This window comes from Clytia hemisphaerica, unplaced genomic scaffold, assembly GCF_902728285.1.
Source record: "Clytia hemisphaerica strain Z4C2 unplaced genomic scaffold, Clytia hemisphaerica genome assembly, whole genome shotgun sequence".
Taxonomy (NCBI): Eukaryota; Metazoa; Cnidaria; class Hydrozoa; order Leptothecata; family Clytiidae; genus Clytia; species Clytia hemisphaerica.
In genome coordinates this window covers 12,801-28,780 of record NW_027103959.1, presented here as the reverse complement: position 1 = coordinate 28,780, position 15,980 = coordinate 12,801, and the positions used below count along the sequence as shown (strand labels likewise).

At 35.9% G+C, this 15,980-nt stretch overlaps 1 protein-coding gene and 1 long non-coding RNA gene across 2 annotated transcripts; both read left to right on the top strand.

Moving 5' to 3' along the window:
* The first annotated feature begins 246 nt into the window (after positions 1 to 246).
* LOC136810181 (uncharacterized) lies at positions 247 to 1,834 on the top strand. The gene is made up of 3 exons (XR_010847071.1): positions 247 to 326; positions 765 to 959; positions 1,769 to 1,834. It is a non-coding gene; the product is annotated as an uncharacterized lncRNA (long non-coding RNA).
* A 412-nt stretch (positions 1,835 to 2,246) lies between these two features.
* On the top strand, positions 2,247 to 15,652 carry LOC136810180 (fibulin-1-like). The gene is made up of 17 exons (XM_067066750.1): positions 2,247 to 2,268; positions 2,579 to 2,788; positions 4,258 to 4,449; positions 5,091 to 5,216; positions 6,655 to 6,741; positions 7,857 to 8,000; positions 8,383 to 8,472; positions 9,017 to 9,142; positions 9,513 to 9,623; positions 10,118 to 10,225; positions 10,685 to 10,822; positions 11,224 to 11,334; positions 11,728 to 11,832; positions 12,439 to 12,666; positions 13,291 to 13,340; positions 13,636 to 13,732; positions 15,567 to 15,652. The coding sequence occupies exons 1-17, from the start codon at positions 2,247 to 2,249 to the stop codon at positions 15,650 to 15,652; spliced, it is 2,031 nt and encodes a 676-aa protein (XP_066922851.1).
* Positions 15,653 to 15,980: the final 328 nt, after the last annotated feature.

Genomic DNA, 15,980 nt, shown 5'->3' with positions numbered 1-15,980 from the left:
ACCATTTTATGTTCAGATTCAATTAGGCCAATTTGTTTGCCGGGGTGTACAAAGAAGAAGTGCAGAGACATGAATTACCTACTTAACACGTTTAATTTTCTTTTACTTTCAGTCTGTGCTGGAATCTTTAGTGGTTCTGTTCCTTTCTCAACACTATTAACAACATACGACTGTCGATCATATTACTCGTGTAACAATGAAGCTCACTCGCTTGTAAACTGTCCACAAGACACCACAACTTTGGTTTTCTAATGATCCACGACCCACATATTATAACCCTAATACTAAACTTTGTGAGCGTATTCCAGTAGCCACTTGTAGTCCAGGTTCGTACTCATAATCAGTTGACTCTGTAAAAATATCATTCAAAGTTATCCTGTCTCAGACCGATTTGTTCTGGTTTAAGGGAAGCTTTTGAGTCAAAATAAATCAGTAAGACTCTGGGAAGACTCTGCAAACTTTGAAGAATCTCGGTCACTTTAGTAAAAACAGTGTTCAAGGTTTGCCGTTTCAGTCAAAGTTTGCCGTTTTAGACGAATTTTTATGTTAGCAAAATATAAAAAGTAAAGATCAGATACAACATTTTTGTGTAAATTTCAAGTTCCGTGACATGAGATTTTGCCTTAACCACTATAGTACGATAAAAGAGGGAATTTCCGAAAATACCTACTTTTTAATGAAAACTAAGATCTTGTTCCTTCAAAAATGACGATACATAAACTATAGACATGACATTAATTGGTTATTTACTTATTTATTTACAGTTCAAGGTTATTGGAGTTCATGGACTTACGCAGCTAGTTCTAGTTGTTCTGTTGACAACAATTTCCAATGTTCAGAAACACAAACAAGACTTTGTAACAGTCCTTCACCAGTCCCATCAAATGATCCCAATCGTCAATGCCCTGGTCTTCCTACTCAACGAGTTCCATGTCGAGCTGGAGCATCAGGTTGTGGAGGTAAAACTGATTATTTAGTTTTATCAAATCAATCTCTGTTATCTAACCGAATCGCTTTTAACTTTTAGTTTTTAAAGTAAATACACGCTTTTTTTATAAGAATAACTTCTATAAGAATATCAGGGTGAGATTTTAGAGTTAGAACAATAGGCCTATTGTTTAGAACAATAGAAAAATAAGAATAATGCTCACCCTCAGCCAAAGTACACTATTCTTATAAAAAAGGGTATAATTACATTATACAGTAGAATCTCATTTATTCGAACTTCTTTTATTCGAATCTTTCTATAATTTGAACTTTTTCTATTCCCCGTCAAGGTGAAAACATTTTCTATAATTCGAATCTCTCTGTAATTCGAATAGATAAGATTCACCGCTCGAGTTCGAATTAGTGTGAGTTAACTGTGCTTTGACCGGAAACGATTCTGCTCTTCGATGAAATTTAAGGATTTTCTTAGACTTCATTAATTTCATGGATAACGCTATAATGATGGCATCTAAACGATATTCGTGAAGTTTAATAGCCGTCAAACTTTTACTTCACGACTTTTTATATTACGATCTCTTTCAAATGTTTTAAGCCTGAATTATTTCAAGCTTCGGCGTTTTTATGGAACTTTGTTTGCGAACGGGGCCCATTTTTAAGCTAGATTCTTTCATGTTCTCGGGATTTTTACATATAGTTTTATAGAAATCGAATTTAGTGAAACTTTTTGGACAGTTGACACCTAAAATTGCCAAAATTGATTTTCTTCATAAGCAAGAACAAAAAAAAATCATTTGAAAAAATGTTTTTTTTTTTTTTTCAGATGCTTTCTGTCAAAGCAGAATAGCAGGTAACTACTCAAAGACATTGGAGTTATCCACACCCACCCACCAACTTAGGCTGTTACAAAGAATATATTACTTGTTCTGGACCACCATCCAATACGAAGACGTACGAAAAATGTATTTTGAACGATCAAATTTACTTCCCTGAAAAAGGACGATGTTTCCGTGACGACCCTGACCCAAACTGCCCGAGTAAGTATTCGGTACATTGCCTGAAAATAATAAATGGTCTCAGAGACTTGATCCGATATATGGACTTTTCATCCATATTTATTAAAAATCCATTGAATATATAACTTTTCGTCTCTTTTACTAACACCTTTATTTTCATTCATTTGGAGCCATTTTAACGGAACTGAATCCATGCAGATCCATGTGTAACAGAAGTGGCATATTATGATATTGAATAATAAGCAGATATTCAATAATAAGCAGATATTCAATAGATTGGTTATAATGAGATTTATTTTAACCCGAGGTGATGTAATATATACATCATCAAGGGTTAATAAATCTAATAACCAACATAAGAAAACCTATTGAATAGAATATGTTTTATTATTACCTAGAGGCAAAAACAAAGCATTAATTATGTCAATAGTCGAATGTTTCACATAAAACACTCCCATAATCGAACGTTCGAATGTTTTTCTTTTTTAATGATTTTCTTAATTACTTTGAGTCATAAAGAGTTGTTAATTATTCATCAATGGCTATTTTTGCCTACAGGTATATAATGATGTATATTATTATATTAGAATAATCCATTGATTCTTTTTTTACCATAGACGTTGGATGTGCTGGCAAAGCTGATGGTGACCATCCGTTCTCAAATGACTTGCATGATTGCCGACAATTTTATACTTGTCTTAACGAACAACCAACTTTAAATACTTGCCCTACTGATGCTCAAAACCGGTCTTCATACTATGATGGTTTTTTCGAAAAGAAATGTGTTAACCTTCCACAAGATCTGGTGCGAAGAACTTGCAACTACAGTATGTATACAAAAATGCTATAAGTGAAACTAAAAAACACAGTAGTGTGGTACGACGTTTCGACGGTTATCTTTATCAATCCTTGATAAGTCCTTGAACTTGATAAAACACACTACTGTGTTTTTTATGTTCACTTATACAATACTATAGTATAGTATAGTACTATAGACAGCTATAGAGTCAATATTTAACGTAAATAGCCCAGTAATCTAGGACATTCAGATCATTGACTTCAAAGCCCCGATGGGGCTAGACCTGAAACTTCTGGATGGGAAATAAAGTTACTTATTTCCCATTCAAAAAGCGTGACCCGCGTGGTTTTAACATAAACGTCAGATTGAAAGTAGTACACCTACCTATCGCAGGATTCCGGTTAAATAATGAAGGTTAAAAACAAAGAAAAGGCTATATTCAATATTCATTGATTTAATTGCACCCACAATATAACACAAAAAAAAGAAAGATAAGAACCAGTCAATCAGTCGGGAACACTATATGGAAAAGGCAACTATTGTCTTAACGGGAAATATTTCCCGAACGGGAAGGTGGAAAACTTCCCGAAATGGCTAGACTTTCCAAATTGGAAAGTTCACCAGTTTCCCGATCGGGAAAGTGGCCTCTGAGCACTCCGGAAATGCCTGTGAAAATTTAAAAACTTGCCCCTCTTGTAAAGGAGGAAAAATAAATAATATTCACCAGGTAGTTAAGAAATCCACCGGGTAATCGCTTCTTAATTCTACTTTCCCCATTCCCAATGAAAACCTTTTGAAACTTTTTCACGATTGGGAAACAAAAATCTGCTTTGTTTACAAAAATTCTATTTCCCGTTCGGGAACGATGAAAAGTTCTTGACCAAAACGGGAAACCGTAATAGTGATGAAATTTTAAATCTGGAAATAGTTTCCTTTTCGGGTTATTTTCACCTTCCCGTTCGGGAAATACTTCCCGTTAAGGCAATAGTTGCCTTTTTCATATAGTGGTTCCGACTGTCAATCCAATGTGAAAAAGCTTGTGAATTAAAATTGATGAGTAAGCAAACGATTTCACTCTTATTTAAAAACAAAACATTTAAATGCGATTGACTTTAAATTTGGTCTAAATCATAATAATGGGATGGACAGAACTTAGGTTTGGCTCCTTACTTACGTTTATCAAATTTATAAGAACAATTTTATAAGAACATCAGCCTCAGATTAAGGCCCGCAGAATAATAACTCTATTGTTTGGAACAATAGGAATTTAAGAACAATCTCAGACTCAGTCAAAATATAGTGGTTCTTATTGTATTCCTCGGGTTCCACATGGACCCGTAGCTCAATGGTAGAGCAAATGCCCGCGAATGGCATGGTTGTGGGTTCGAGTCTCGTTGCTTTTCCAATGGTTCTGGTGGCTGGTCAGAAGACAACATGAGAGCGAATGTATTCAGTTCATTGATTTTCTTTATAATTTTCATTTTTTTTCTCGTTTAGTTCAAGGGTGGTGGTCTACCTGGGCTCCTGCTCAAACTTGTTCACGAAACGGAGCTAACCAATGTGTCAGATCACGAACTCGATCATGCAACAATCCCTCGCCAAAGAACGATCCTTTCCCTTGTGGTTATTCTGTAGCTAACTTGAGAGATGAGTCTGACACTATTGCTTGTCTGGAAAGCGAATGTGCCCGTAAGTATGAGTGCGTCATCCGACGGTGGCTATTCTGAACAATTTTTTTTGTTTGTTTTAATTGGAGCAGACAACTATTTAAATCTTAAGACCGAAAAGTTTTTCAACATGTTTTTGTTTCCAAGACTATAAGTATGAAATACTCAATGGGCTTTTCCAGAAATAGTCCGTGCCCCCTGTTGAGGATATTGGATATCCAGGGGGTAAAGTGTCTTTTCAAGTAGAAAATACGATATCCAGGGGTAAGCATCTTTATAAGAGAGGATATCCAGGAGGTTCAGCATATTTTTAGGAATGGATATCTTGGGGGTCTTTACTAATAAGGTAGGATATCCGCCAGGGGGTTTGATACTTCGAAAAATCAATATACTCAACAGTGGGGGTAAAAAATTTTTTCTGGAAAAGCCCAATGCGTCACACTTGCTAATTGTTCAATCTTTTTTATTGTGATCTTCAATATTTCAGAATCAGAATAGTCGATAACGCATGTTCACTCCCGGGAGTGTGAAAATGTGTGGGGCTCGTATTTTTAACTTTTTTACAAAATTTCACTGAAATCCAAAATTGTTGTACATTCGAAGTCAAGCGAATTCATAATGGATCAACACCTTGAAATATTTCTTGCTTCTGTTTCTTTATAGAGCCATGTCAAGGAATCACATGTCCAGCATCATCGACTTGTGTCAATGTTGGAGTAAGCTACCAATGTCAATGTAACGCTGGCTATCAACTCATTAGTGGAAACCAATTAACCGTCGTCTGTCAGGGTAAGTTTGATGTGGTTATTTTGGTGTCGTCTTCTAGTAATTTGGAAGTTTCTCTTACAATATTCAGTGTCAAAAATTCTTCCAGTTCACACGATGGATTTGTCCATCTCAGTGAAGTATATGAAGGAGGCTTGTCTGTTCGCATAATTGACCAAAGTTTAAAAGAATATATGCCAATTTATTGGGGGGGGGGTCAAGGGGTACTGAGTATCGAAATACCGGAATACCGGACACAATGAACTCCAAATACCGTCACCGAAAATTTTTACATTTCATTTTGGACCTATTTCGTGAGGAAAGGTATTTCAACTGCAAAAATTGTTGATGAAATAAGGAGTAAGGGATACCTGGGATACCTTGTTAAAAACTTCCTGTTGAAAAGTTCATTTTCAACTGTTATTAGCTTAGTTTATCAGACGAACGATCTAATTTCCAAGTGCAAATAGCATAGAAGAAGTGAAGTTTGATTACTGACAAAGTGCAACCATGGTTTGTGCCGACCGAAGAAAATTTCGATTTTAACACTTTCTTATTTGGCTAAAAGCACTATGTTTTAGAATGTTTTTACTATTGTAACTAAGTCCCTCAAAAGGCTCTTATTATGGATAATTCTCTAGTTCCGCTTTTGAGAATTAGGCAGTACCTATCCCATCACCTTCCTTTGAGAAAAGGGCAATAGTATGGCTACTTGACCAAGATTGGGGAGGCAAATTAAAAAAAATTGTGGCTAAAAGTGTGTTTTTTGATGTGAAATTAGGGAGAGGGACTCCAGATTGGTTTAGTCCGTCCATTCGCCTTTGGATCAAATTCTACTCCAATAAACAAAAAAGACATTTGTAAGTGCTTGAGAGAAGGTAGCACTTTTTTTGTAAAAAGTCATTATTTAAAGGATGGAAGTATAGTATGGACTATAACCACAAACAAGCTACCACTAGACTGATTAGAGGTGGAACTGTTTCTGACCCATGTCACCACGCTACTGTTTGGGAGCTAAAGTGGTATATACATACTGTGTCAAAACTGATCGTTTTAGATAACATGAGTGCAGTTTTCTAAAATTTAAGAAAGTTTAGTGCCGCAGGCGATTTTTAGAAATCTCTTTATGAAGAAAACAGTTCAGAAAGATTTCAAAGTTACCAAAATACCGTACTTTTTTTCTTAAAATACCGAAATACCAGATAGAAAAAAGGCCGATACCGTGTCACCGTAAATCTCTAAACCCCCTCCCTTTATTGTTTAAAATCCATTTTCTGACTCAGACGAAGAATTTTCCTTTGACCACAAAGTTTATCGAAATCCGTTATGGTTGTTTTGTTGTAATTTTCTAAAAATGCGAATGTTCTCTTAAGATGTTCTCAAATTTGTTGACTTTAAAGCCTCATTTTGGGAACTTTGTTTTTATAGAAAAAAAAAACTTATATTTTATCTTCTATTACAGATATTAACGAATGTGCCAATTCTCCATACCCATGTCTGTCAACACAACGTTGTACTAACATACAGGGATCATATCAATGCTTGTCTGGTAAGTTGAATTAGCTCAAGCTGGGCTGTACCACCCTGCACACATATGACTTTTTATCTTTTGAAAAATCTTGATATTTGTCAATCTATTTTGGTGAGAGTGATACCTTATCGGCCAAAACTTAGTCCGCCCTTAGTGACTAAATTTTTACGAGGTGACTAAAATTAGGACCGACTAATAAATAAGGCCGACTAAAATTAAGGTCGACTAAGTTTTGGCCGATAAAGTACTGTGTTTTTGACACTACTATCTTTTTTGGGCTGTAAAATAACATTGCATCGATTTATAAATAACATGATTAAAGTTGAAGTAGTAACTATGCGCTCCATGGCAACAATCAACTAGCTAGCCTTCATTCTCTCATCTTTGTGGGAAAAAAAAACGCCAAGAGAGTACAGTTTCTTCATTCTTTACGCGCTTTTTTTTATAAGAATGGTGTAAATTGTAAATCCATTTTATCATGGACATTCTTAACTTTTTTGGGAAAATCATCTTAAAATATTCTTACAGCGTTCTTAGATTAGGATCCTAATTCAGACTAGATTTCACATTTAGTACATACGTCTCAAGCATAAAATAGTATTTTTGTGAAAGGAGTGAGCCTTACTTGGGGGTAATTGACAATTTATGAAAATCATGGACATTCTTATAAAGTGTATTCTTATAAAAAAAAAGAGCGTGTAGGTCCAATTTCGTTTCGATTGTATTTTTAGCAGATTTTTGAATTTATTTTCCAGCGTCTGAACCAGAAGAATTCGAAGAATCTTGTCTAATTTGTTGTTTTAAAGTCCATTTCCTTCTGCAAGTCCATTTCTTTTGACCACTGTTATAAAGGCTGGGCTCCACTTTTCACTTTGCCTGAAGAAAAGATTACGTCATAAAAAAGTTCCGCGCGAACAAAAAAAAAAAAGTTGAGGGAAGTTCTACTTTTTTCATCATCCGTTACGTCAATTTTGACCAATGGAATTGCTTCATTTTTCAACCTTACAAAAACGTCAAAAAGTTTTCGCTCATATTGCGCGAAAGTGGAGACCGGCCTTAAGTTATAATTCACGTACAGCGCGTACAGAAAGTAGAACATGATTGATTACCCCTTTCATCTTCTTCTTTTAAAGCTGTATGCACTGCCAACCCAAATACTTGCAACGATGCTAACGCTCAATGTATTTCAACTAGCCAAGGATCAGGATACACGTGTAATTGTAATACGAACCTTTTCACTCAATCAAATGGCAATCAAAATAATGCTGTCTGTACTGGTAAGTAAACACCCAAATAACGTACATTCATAAGGCCCATATAACGCTAAATTGACGTTCATGAAAGAACGCCCAGTATCTCTGTATCCTCTCTTAGTTATCTCGTTCGTTCGTTTGTTCGTTCGTTCGTTCGTTCGTTCGTTCGTTCGTTCGTTCGTTCGTTCGTTCGTTCGTTCGTTCGTTCGTTCGTTCGTTCGTTCGTTCGTTCGTTCGTTCGTTCGTTCGTTCGTTCGTTCGTTCGTTCGTTCGTTCGTTCATCTAGTCTTCTAGACATTCGTTCATTTATCTAGTCTTCTAGACATTCGTTCATTCATCTAGTCTTCTAGACATTCGTTCATTCCTCTAGTCTTCTAGACATTCGTTCATTCAACTATTCTTCTAGACATCAATGAATGCTTACTTCCTGTAAACCTTTATTGTGGATCAAGTCAAGTTTGCTTAAACTCAATTGGTGGTTTTACATGTCAAGCAGGTAACACATATTTATTTTCTCAGTCAAACTCTTAAGGGAAATATTTTGTCGAGAAATAATGCTGCTGAATTTTGTCCAAATTTTTGTTTTGATTGTTAGGCCGGTGAAGTATTAAATGAAATAGTTGGCGGTATTTCATCGGTTGCTACCGCCCTCTATTTTGCTAAATGTAATTTTCTGATCTCTCAGAAATGAGAGAGAGGTGAGGTCTAGATCTATTGCTGTTCGGTATAGAAATCAGAGATATGATTTAGCGTAGTGAACATCATGTTTATAGAAATCTAATCTTTATAGAATTCAAAAACATACTGGGAACAAATCGGGTTAATAAATCTCAATAACCAACTTTTACCTATTGAATATCTGCTTATCATACATATAACACAAGTCAATTAATTTTTGCGACCCCCGTCCTTTTCACGCGATTTCTTTCATTTTCCTATTGGTTTAGCCTTTTTTTGTGATTTTAAGGGCTAATTTTGCGAAATTTAATCCACTCAAGGCAGTTCTTATAACGTATTATAATCTACTTTTTATTCTATAGAACAATGCAACTCAGAACGATGTGGACTTAACAAACTTTGTACCAATATAAACGTTCAACCAGGGTATGCATGTTCTTGTGCTCCAGGTTTTGTTACTTCACTCCAGAACTCCAACAACTGTGTCTGTAAGTAGACGTTTCTCTTTCTCTTTAAAAAAGTTCTTAGTCTCTCTAATTCAATTTTCAAGGAGAATTGGGTTTTCGTCGAATAAGGGAGCGTAGTGAATAGTAGAGTTGATAGTTTCTCGTTTGTCAGTGACTTCATATTCCTCAGCTCGCAACCCAAAATTTGCCATTTTCAAGGAGGGTTTCAACAATTCTTTTAATTATAATCATATTATAATTTCCTTTTGATCATTTGCAATACATTGGTTTGAAAATCAGTTTCCTTATTCTTTTTATAAGCTCATCCAAATCTTGAAAATTATATAGCCTTTCGCATGAAGATGATATTATATTATTGTACTATTTTTTTAACTCGTATCTTTTCTAACAGTACCATGTGACAACAACCCATGTCAAGCCAATTCTGCATGTACCAATAACGGAAACTCGTTCACCTGTACCTGTAACTCTGGATTCAAATTGGTTAACAATGTCTGTGTCGGTAAGTCTCTTCTTTATAATAAGAACAAGTAAAATTATTACTGTTCTCAACTTATTTCTTGGGGTTTTCCTCGGTGGTATCTTCTAAAAAACTTTTTCACGGGATCTACGACCATCTGACAATGATTATCTATGAATTGGAAGGTCAGCCGTCTAAACTAAAGCTAACAATCCTAACATTGGCATTTGGATTCTATGAATTACTTACTACTGTACTTAGACGCAGATAGCTTTAATTCCCTAGTCTCTCTAAAGGGAAACTCAGCCGTCATTGGCATTTGGATTCTATGAATTACTTACTACTGTACTTAGACGCAGATAGCTATAATTTACCTTCCCTACTAGTCTCTCTAAGGGTTACTCAAAGAAATGGTTAAAAAAGTTAAGAGAGTTTCCCAAAATTGTCTCTTCAAGGGTCACTTTTTTGCTGATTTTGTCTGTGTTAGGAAAAGATTTGAGCGTACATTGGATTTTCTTTTCTCTTTTTCTATACAGACATTGACGAATGTACAGAACTTGGAGCAAATGGTTTACCTCTCCACAATTGTGCTGCCGGTACTCAAGTCTGTGTTAACACTATTGGTTCATTCAGATGCGACTCAGGTACTTTACTTAAATTTATTATACCTTATTGATCTTGGAAGACAAACGGACGTTATGGGTTATCCTCTAAAATAAACTTGATCAAATATGTCAAAATCTTCCCCTATGGTGTATGAAAGTCTCTATTTACTAAAACTTCTTTGGCGAAACTTGTTAGATAAATCTTCTGTGATATGAAATCTAAAGATGTAATTTGTTCAAGTTATGGGGACTGTTTTATAAAACATTTTAAAAATAAGAAGACAAAAAAAAACAGAACAGAAAAAATGGTTCAGGAGACAAATCTAGCGAGAAGCCTAATTTGTTCAAAAAAAACGAGATTTCGAATGATAGAAAGTGTTTTACAATTGAATTCCCCTTGATATGGGAGCTGGATATTAATTCGAATCATAGAAAGGTTTCCAAGGTTCTATTAAAAGAAAACCCACTGTATTTCTACCCTTTTTTTCGTATACATAGCTCTTCAACAGTGTACCGTTGGGCGTTGCCCTGGAGCCAACAAAGTCTGCCAAAACATCCAGACTTCGCCTGGGTACTCATGTTCATGCAATACCAATTTTGTTCCATCTGTCGTCGCCAACTCTATTGACTGCGTGTGTAAGTATTTCTTTTAACTTATTTGTTACATATTATTTTGAGAAGAGCTTTATGGTGTAAGCCATAGCACACCCTTCCTTCTGGCCATATGACCACGATAGTGGTATTTTTTCATGAGGTTGGAAACCTTAAATTGTACTATTTGTTCGTGTTACCTCTACTATAAATAGAAAAAGCCATTGCAGGTAGAGTGTTCGATTATCAAAGGTCATAATCTAGCTCTAAAGAATAGACAGTTCCAGGCTTTAAGGCCTTACTTGAAGAGTAGTAGTTTTACTTTCTTAGCGAAGGAACATATGACGTAGCCTGGGCCTCTAGCTGACATTTGAAATTGCTTGAACGTTGAAAAAAATTTGCTTGATACTTCTTATAACTTTATTCTCTCTCATTTCTCCTAACAGTACCATGTGCCAACAACCCATGTCAAGCCAATTCTGCATGTACCAATAACGGAAACTCGTTCATCTGTACCTGTAACTCTGGATTCAAAGAGGTTAACAATGTCTGTGTCGGTAAGTCTCTTCTTTATAATAAGAACAAGTAAAATTATTACTGTTCTCAACTTATTTCTTGGGGTTTTCCTCGGTGGTATCTTCTAAAAAACTTTTTCACGGGATCTACCACCATCTGACAATGATTATCTATGAATTGGAAAGTCAGCCGTCTAAACTAAAGCTGACAATCCTAACATTGGCATTTGGATTCTATGAATTACTTACTACTGTACTTAGACACAAATAGCTTAATTCCCTAGTCTCTCTAAAGGTTACTCAAAGAAATGGTTAAAGAAGTTAAGAAAGTTTCCAAAAAATTGTCTCTTAAAGGGTCACTTTTTTGCTGATTTTGTATGTGTTGGGAAAAGATTTGATCGTACGTTGAATTTTCTTTTCTCTTAATCTAAACAGACATTGACGAATGTACAGAACTTGGAGCAAATGGTTCACCTCTCAACACTTGTGCTTCTGGTACTGTCTGTGTTAACACTATTGGTTCATTCAGATGCGATTCAGGTACTGATTGATTATGTCCCAAAAAAGAATTGGCATCCTCGTTTTTAAATTAATGTCTAAATTATTCCCCTAAAATTGTATTTCCAACTAGACATTACTTTTCATGATAACATGATTAAAAATCTACAGACTACCAATTTTTTTTTTTATTGAAAAAGGTTATGGTATATTAATTTAAGGGGTTAGATTTCTTATTGTCTGGAAGCTTTTAGCGTGTTTAAAATTAAACAAAAGCCTACCCTCGTTCCATGCGTATTATTCGTCTATTTGATACTTACTGATAGCGTCATATGATTCTTTCGTGTCCATCAGTATCGCAAATAAAGCCTTGGATACAAGCCCGGGGCGGAGGTGCTTGGGCCTAAAGAGGTACGCGGGATATGCCGCTGGTTGGGCTACCTTTTTTACCCCAGGTAGGGTCGCAAAAACACCTTAATAGAAAAATCAGTCCTTTGTAGGTTAATTTTTTGGGGGAATTTGGATATAAAGATAGAAAAACGAGTCCCATACAGGGTACATACAAGGCGACGAGGTTGCGTCTTTTGAAGGAATAATATTTTTTTGTTTAATTTTCAGTACAGTAATTTACTTTTTCCATTACGATAGCAAACTCCTGTACCGGTAAACAAGACGGAGAACGTTTCCCATTGGCAGGCTCCAACACTCAGTACATTGAATGTGATGCTAGTGGAAACAGTGTCACTAAATCGTGTCCAAATGGTGTTATATCATCTTTCAGTCTTACTCTTGGAAGTAGATCATTCGGAAATGGTATCTGGTTCTCACCAGTCTTTTTGACCTGTGTCAATACCACAAATAATGCTAACCCACCAGGTAACTATTCCATCTGGCACACAACATTGGGGGGGGTTTCATGGTTGACGGAGGAGCGGAATTGGCCCTTTTTTCGGACGGAGTGGCGGAATTTGGCGAAAATTTAGACGGAATTACGGAAATTGGGTTCTCTGACGGAGACGGAAAATTAGACAATTTTAGTGCGGAAAAACGGAATTTAGCAAAAAAATTGGCGGAATTTCGGAATTGGTAAGAGATTTTCAAAATTTGCGGAATTTTCGACAAAAATATTGAATTTCAAAGGAATTTTCGGTGACGGAATTTTGGTTCAATTTAAGACGGTGTGACGGAAATTGGAGAAAAAATTGGCGGAATTACGGAATCGGGTACCCCCTGAAACCCCCCCAACATTGTTGTAACGTTCATTTAACGTTATATGGACGTTGTGAACGTTAGATAAACGTTGAAACAACGTTGTGTGCCAGCTGAGATTTCACTCTTTTTTTGTAAGAACACTCATTTTTGCTCAATTCTGACCAAATGCTTTTAATCAATTCTGTTCAATTTTTAAAGATAATTGACAACAACACTTTAAAAACAAGGCATTCAATCATTGTATACATTCGGAGAAGATTGTATTAACTCCGTCTTTTGTTCTTTCAGNAAGTTTGGCGGAAAAAACTGGAGAATCCCAGCTTTTAAAAAGGCATAAGGTACGTACATGCCCGTACCCTTTACTTGTCTGGTTACTCCTCGGGGGGGGGGGGGGGTCTTAGAGTATTCATCGGCTGACAAAATGATTCGTCGTTGACAAAAGGATTCGTCGGGTTGACGGAAAAAATTGCTTTTCAAGAACTTCCGCCCGTTATTACGCGCGCAGCGCGTCTCCTTTGGTATAATGTGCGCGCGGTCGACTAAGTTCCTATATATCGCTCAACCACTTTCAAAATTCAGACTTCGTGTATGACTACATGACATCAATTTTCGTATCAATTTTTAAATCCTCAGATCACTCCGATCGCAAGTGAAGGATCCTCAGTGCTTTATATTTTAAATCATGAGATTGCTCCAAAACGAAAATCTTCCAACCCTTGGACCTTATCAGGTATTTTCAGCTGACAGAGGGAAGGAAGGCTCCTTATTTTGTTCTATAAAGACTGATTTTAGCTTATTTTTGGGTTTTTAGAATTAAAATTTCCAACCCCTCCAACAATTAGCCCTCCCCCTACTAAGAACCTAATAAGAGTAAGATACAGTTTGCTTGTTGGTTCTTGGTTTTAACCATAGACCCTACTGTGGTTTATAAATTGTGAAGACAAAATTTCAAGGTAAAGAGTTTCATATTCAAGTTAAATCTTCATACAGTTACTCAACAACAACAGACAGGCCTGTCTGAGAAAAATCAAATCAAAAACAGTCGAAAAGATGACTTTCGGAGTAGGAAGTGTCAAAGACAAAGGGAAAGGGGGAAAACGCAACAAAAATATTTTCAGATGAAGTTTTAATTTGGATTTCTTCCATAAAATACACTAAAATCAAATCTGATGAACTAAGAAATTTATAAAACTACTTGACATGATCCAAATATTTTCAGCTTTTGGTATTGTCCGTGTGAAGCCAAACAGTTTTTCATCACTGCATACAAAAAATTTGAGATTCTTGAATGTTTGCCAATATGCGAGATTTCTGATAACATAATAAGGGAAATGTAACTGAATGTAATGTCTTGTATTTAAAAACCATATGACGAGCGATATTTATAAAAGTTCTCTCCCAATTCTCTCGTTTGCGACAAAGGTACGTCCTTGACTTTTTAAGAATCTCAACAATCAACAATCATTAGTCTACGGCTTGCCGATAATCAAGAAGAAATTATTCACATTGTTTTACTGTTTCAAAAATGTTGTCTTTTTTAACCATTATTAATTACAACCAACGCATACGTTTCAATCATGGAACTCCTTTCCTCTGCTTTTCTTTTCCATGCATATCGAAACAAAAACATAGAAAAAGACTCAGTGCTTTCAATCTGATTAATCCAATGATGAAGGGTGGTTTCTTCTCTATCGAAATAATACTGTACACCATATCTGCATTTTCAATTATCAATCTAGACTTTCAAATACATCTCTGAAAAATCTGCAACACCCCTCACTGCGAAACAAAGCTTCTGGGATCGATAAATGCTTCTCTATTTTGTCAAAAAATGCAAACACTAAAATCGAATATTTTCGTTCGAATCTATAACGTTCGAATTAGATTTTCGAATAAAAACATTCGAAACTACAAGGCGGAAGTAAAAGGGCGCTATCAGTGAAGCATAAAAAGCTGATAATACGCAGGGAACGAGGTTGGTAAAAGGGCTGCTCCGCTCTCTCAGCGAGAGGTTCGAAAAATTGGCTCTTCGTTCGTGGGACTCTCTTTTGAAAAGAAGTGACCTGAATGGGACTGAAATGTGTTTTTGCGGCATTTACCTGGGACTCGTGAAGGTGAAAAAAGGTACCCCCGCCCCCCTGGGCTGGTGCAATATACTCGATTTTCGGGATTTTTTTAAATTTTTAGAATTTTGGTAGTTTGGAATTTCTTTTTACATTCCCTTTGACCAATGTGCTTTTCAGATATTTTGGACTTTATAGATCCCGAGGCTGTTGTAAAATTTTCGGCTGGGGATAAAAAATTTTCGTCACTTTCCCCCGACATATTTACCCAGAAAAGGCACTCTAGTTTTGTCTAACAGATTTCCCGGAAAAAGAATATCCAATTAAAAAGCTGTTGTTTTCACCTTTCACTAGTGCTTCTCAAGACTCTACACTATATTTGTGAGGTTAACTAGGAAATCGGCATCATCACGAAAACGGCCGAAAAATGTAACAGGCTAGTGAGTTTCAACCAATAAAATAACGTATTTTCACTAGCGTTAAATTTTTCGCCGATCGTAGGTAGTGATTATCCTGGATTACCTCAATATTATTTGCAACGCAAACAGAGTGGAGGACCGTACTTAAACGTTCTGGAGCGCGCGTAACCCCTTTTTCTAAACATAGTCTTCTAACAATAAAAAACTTTCGTGAAGCCTTATCAACTATGAATTGGGAACTTGTAACAGAAACACATCATGCAGAACATTCATTTCATGCTTTTAACGAAATTTTCACAAGAACATACAAAAAGACTTTTCCAAAACAAAGAATCGAAATAAAACCAAAGACGATTAAATTTCCGTGGATGACAACAGGATTATTGAAATCTTCAAAACGCAAGCAAAAATTTTATGACAAATTCTTGAAAAATAGGACCCTAAAAAATGAAAACGTCTACAAGGCGTATCAAAAACTCTTCGAGAAAATCAAGAA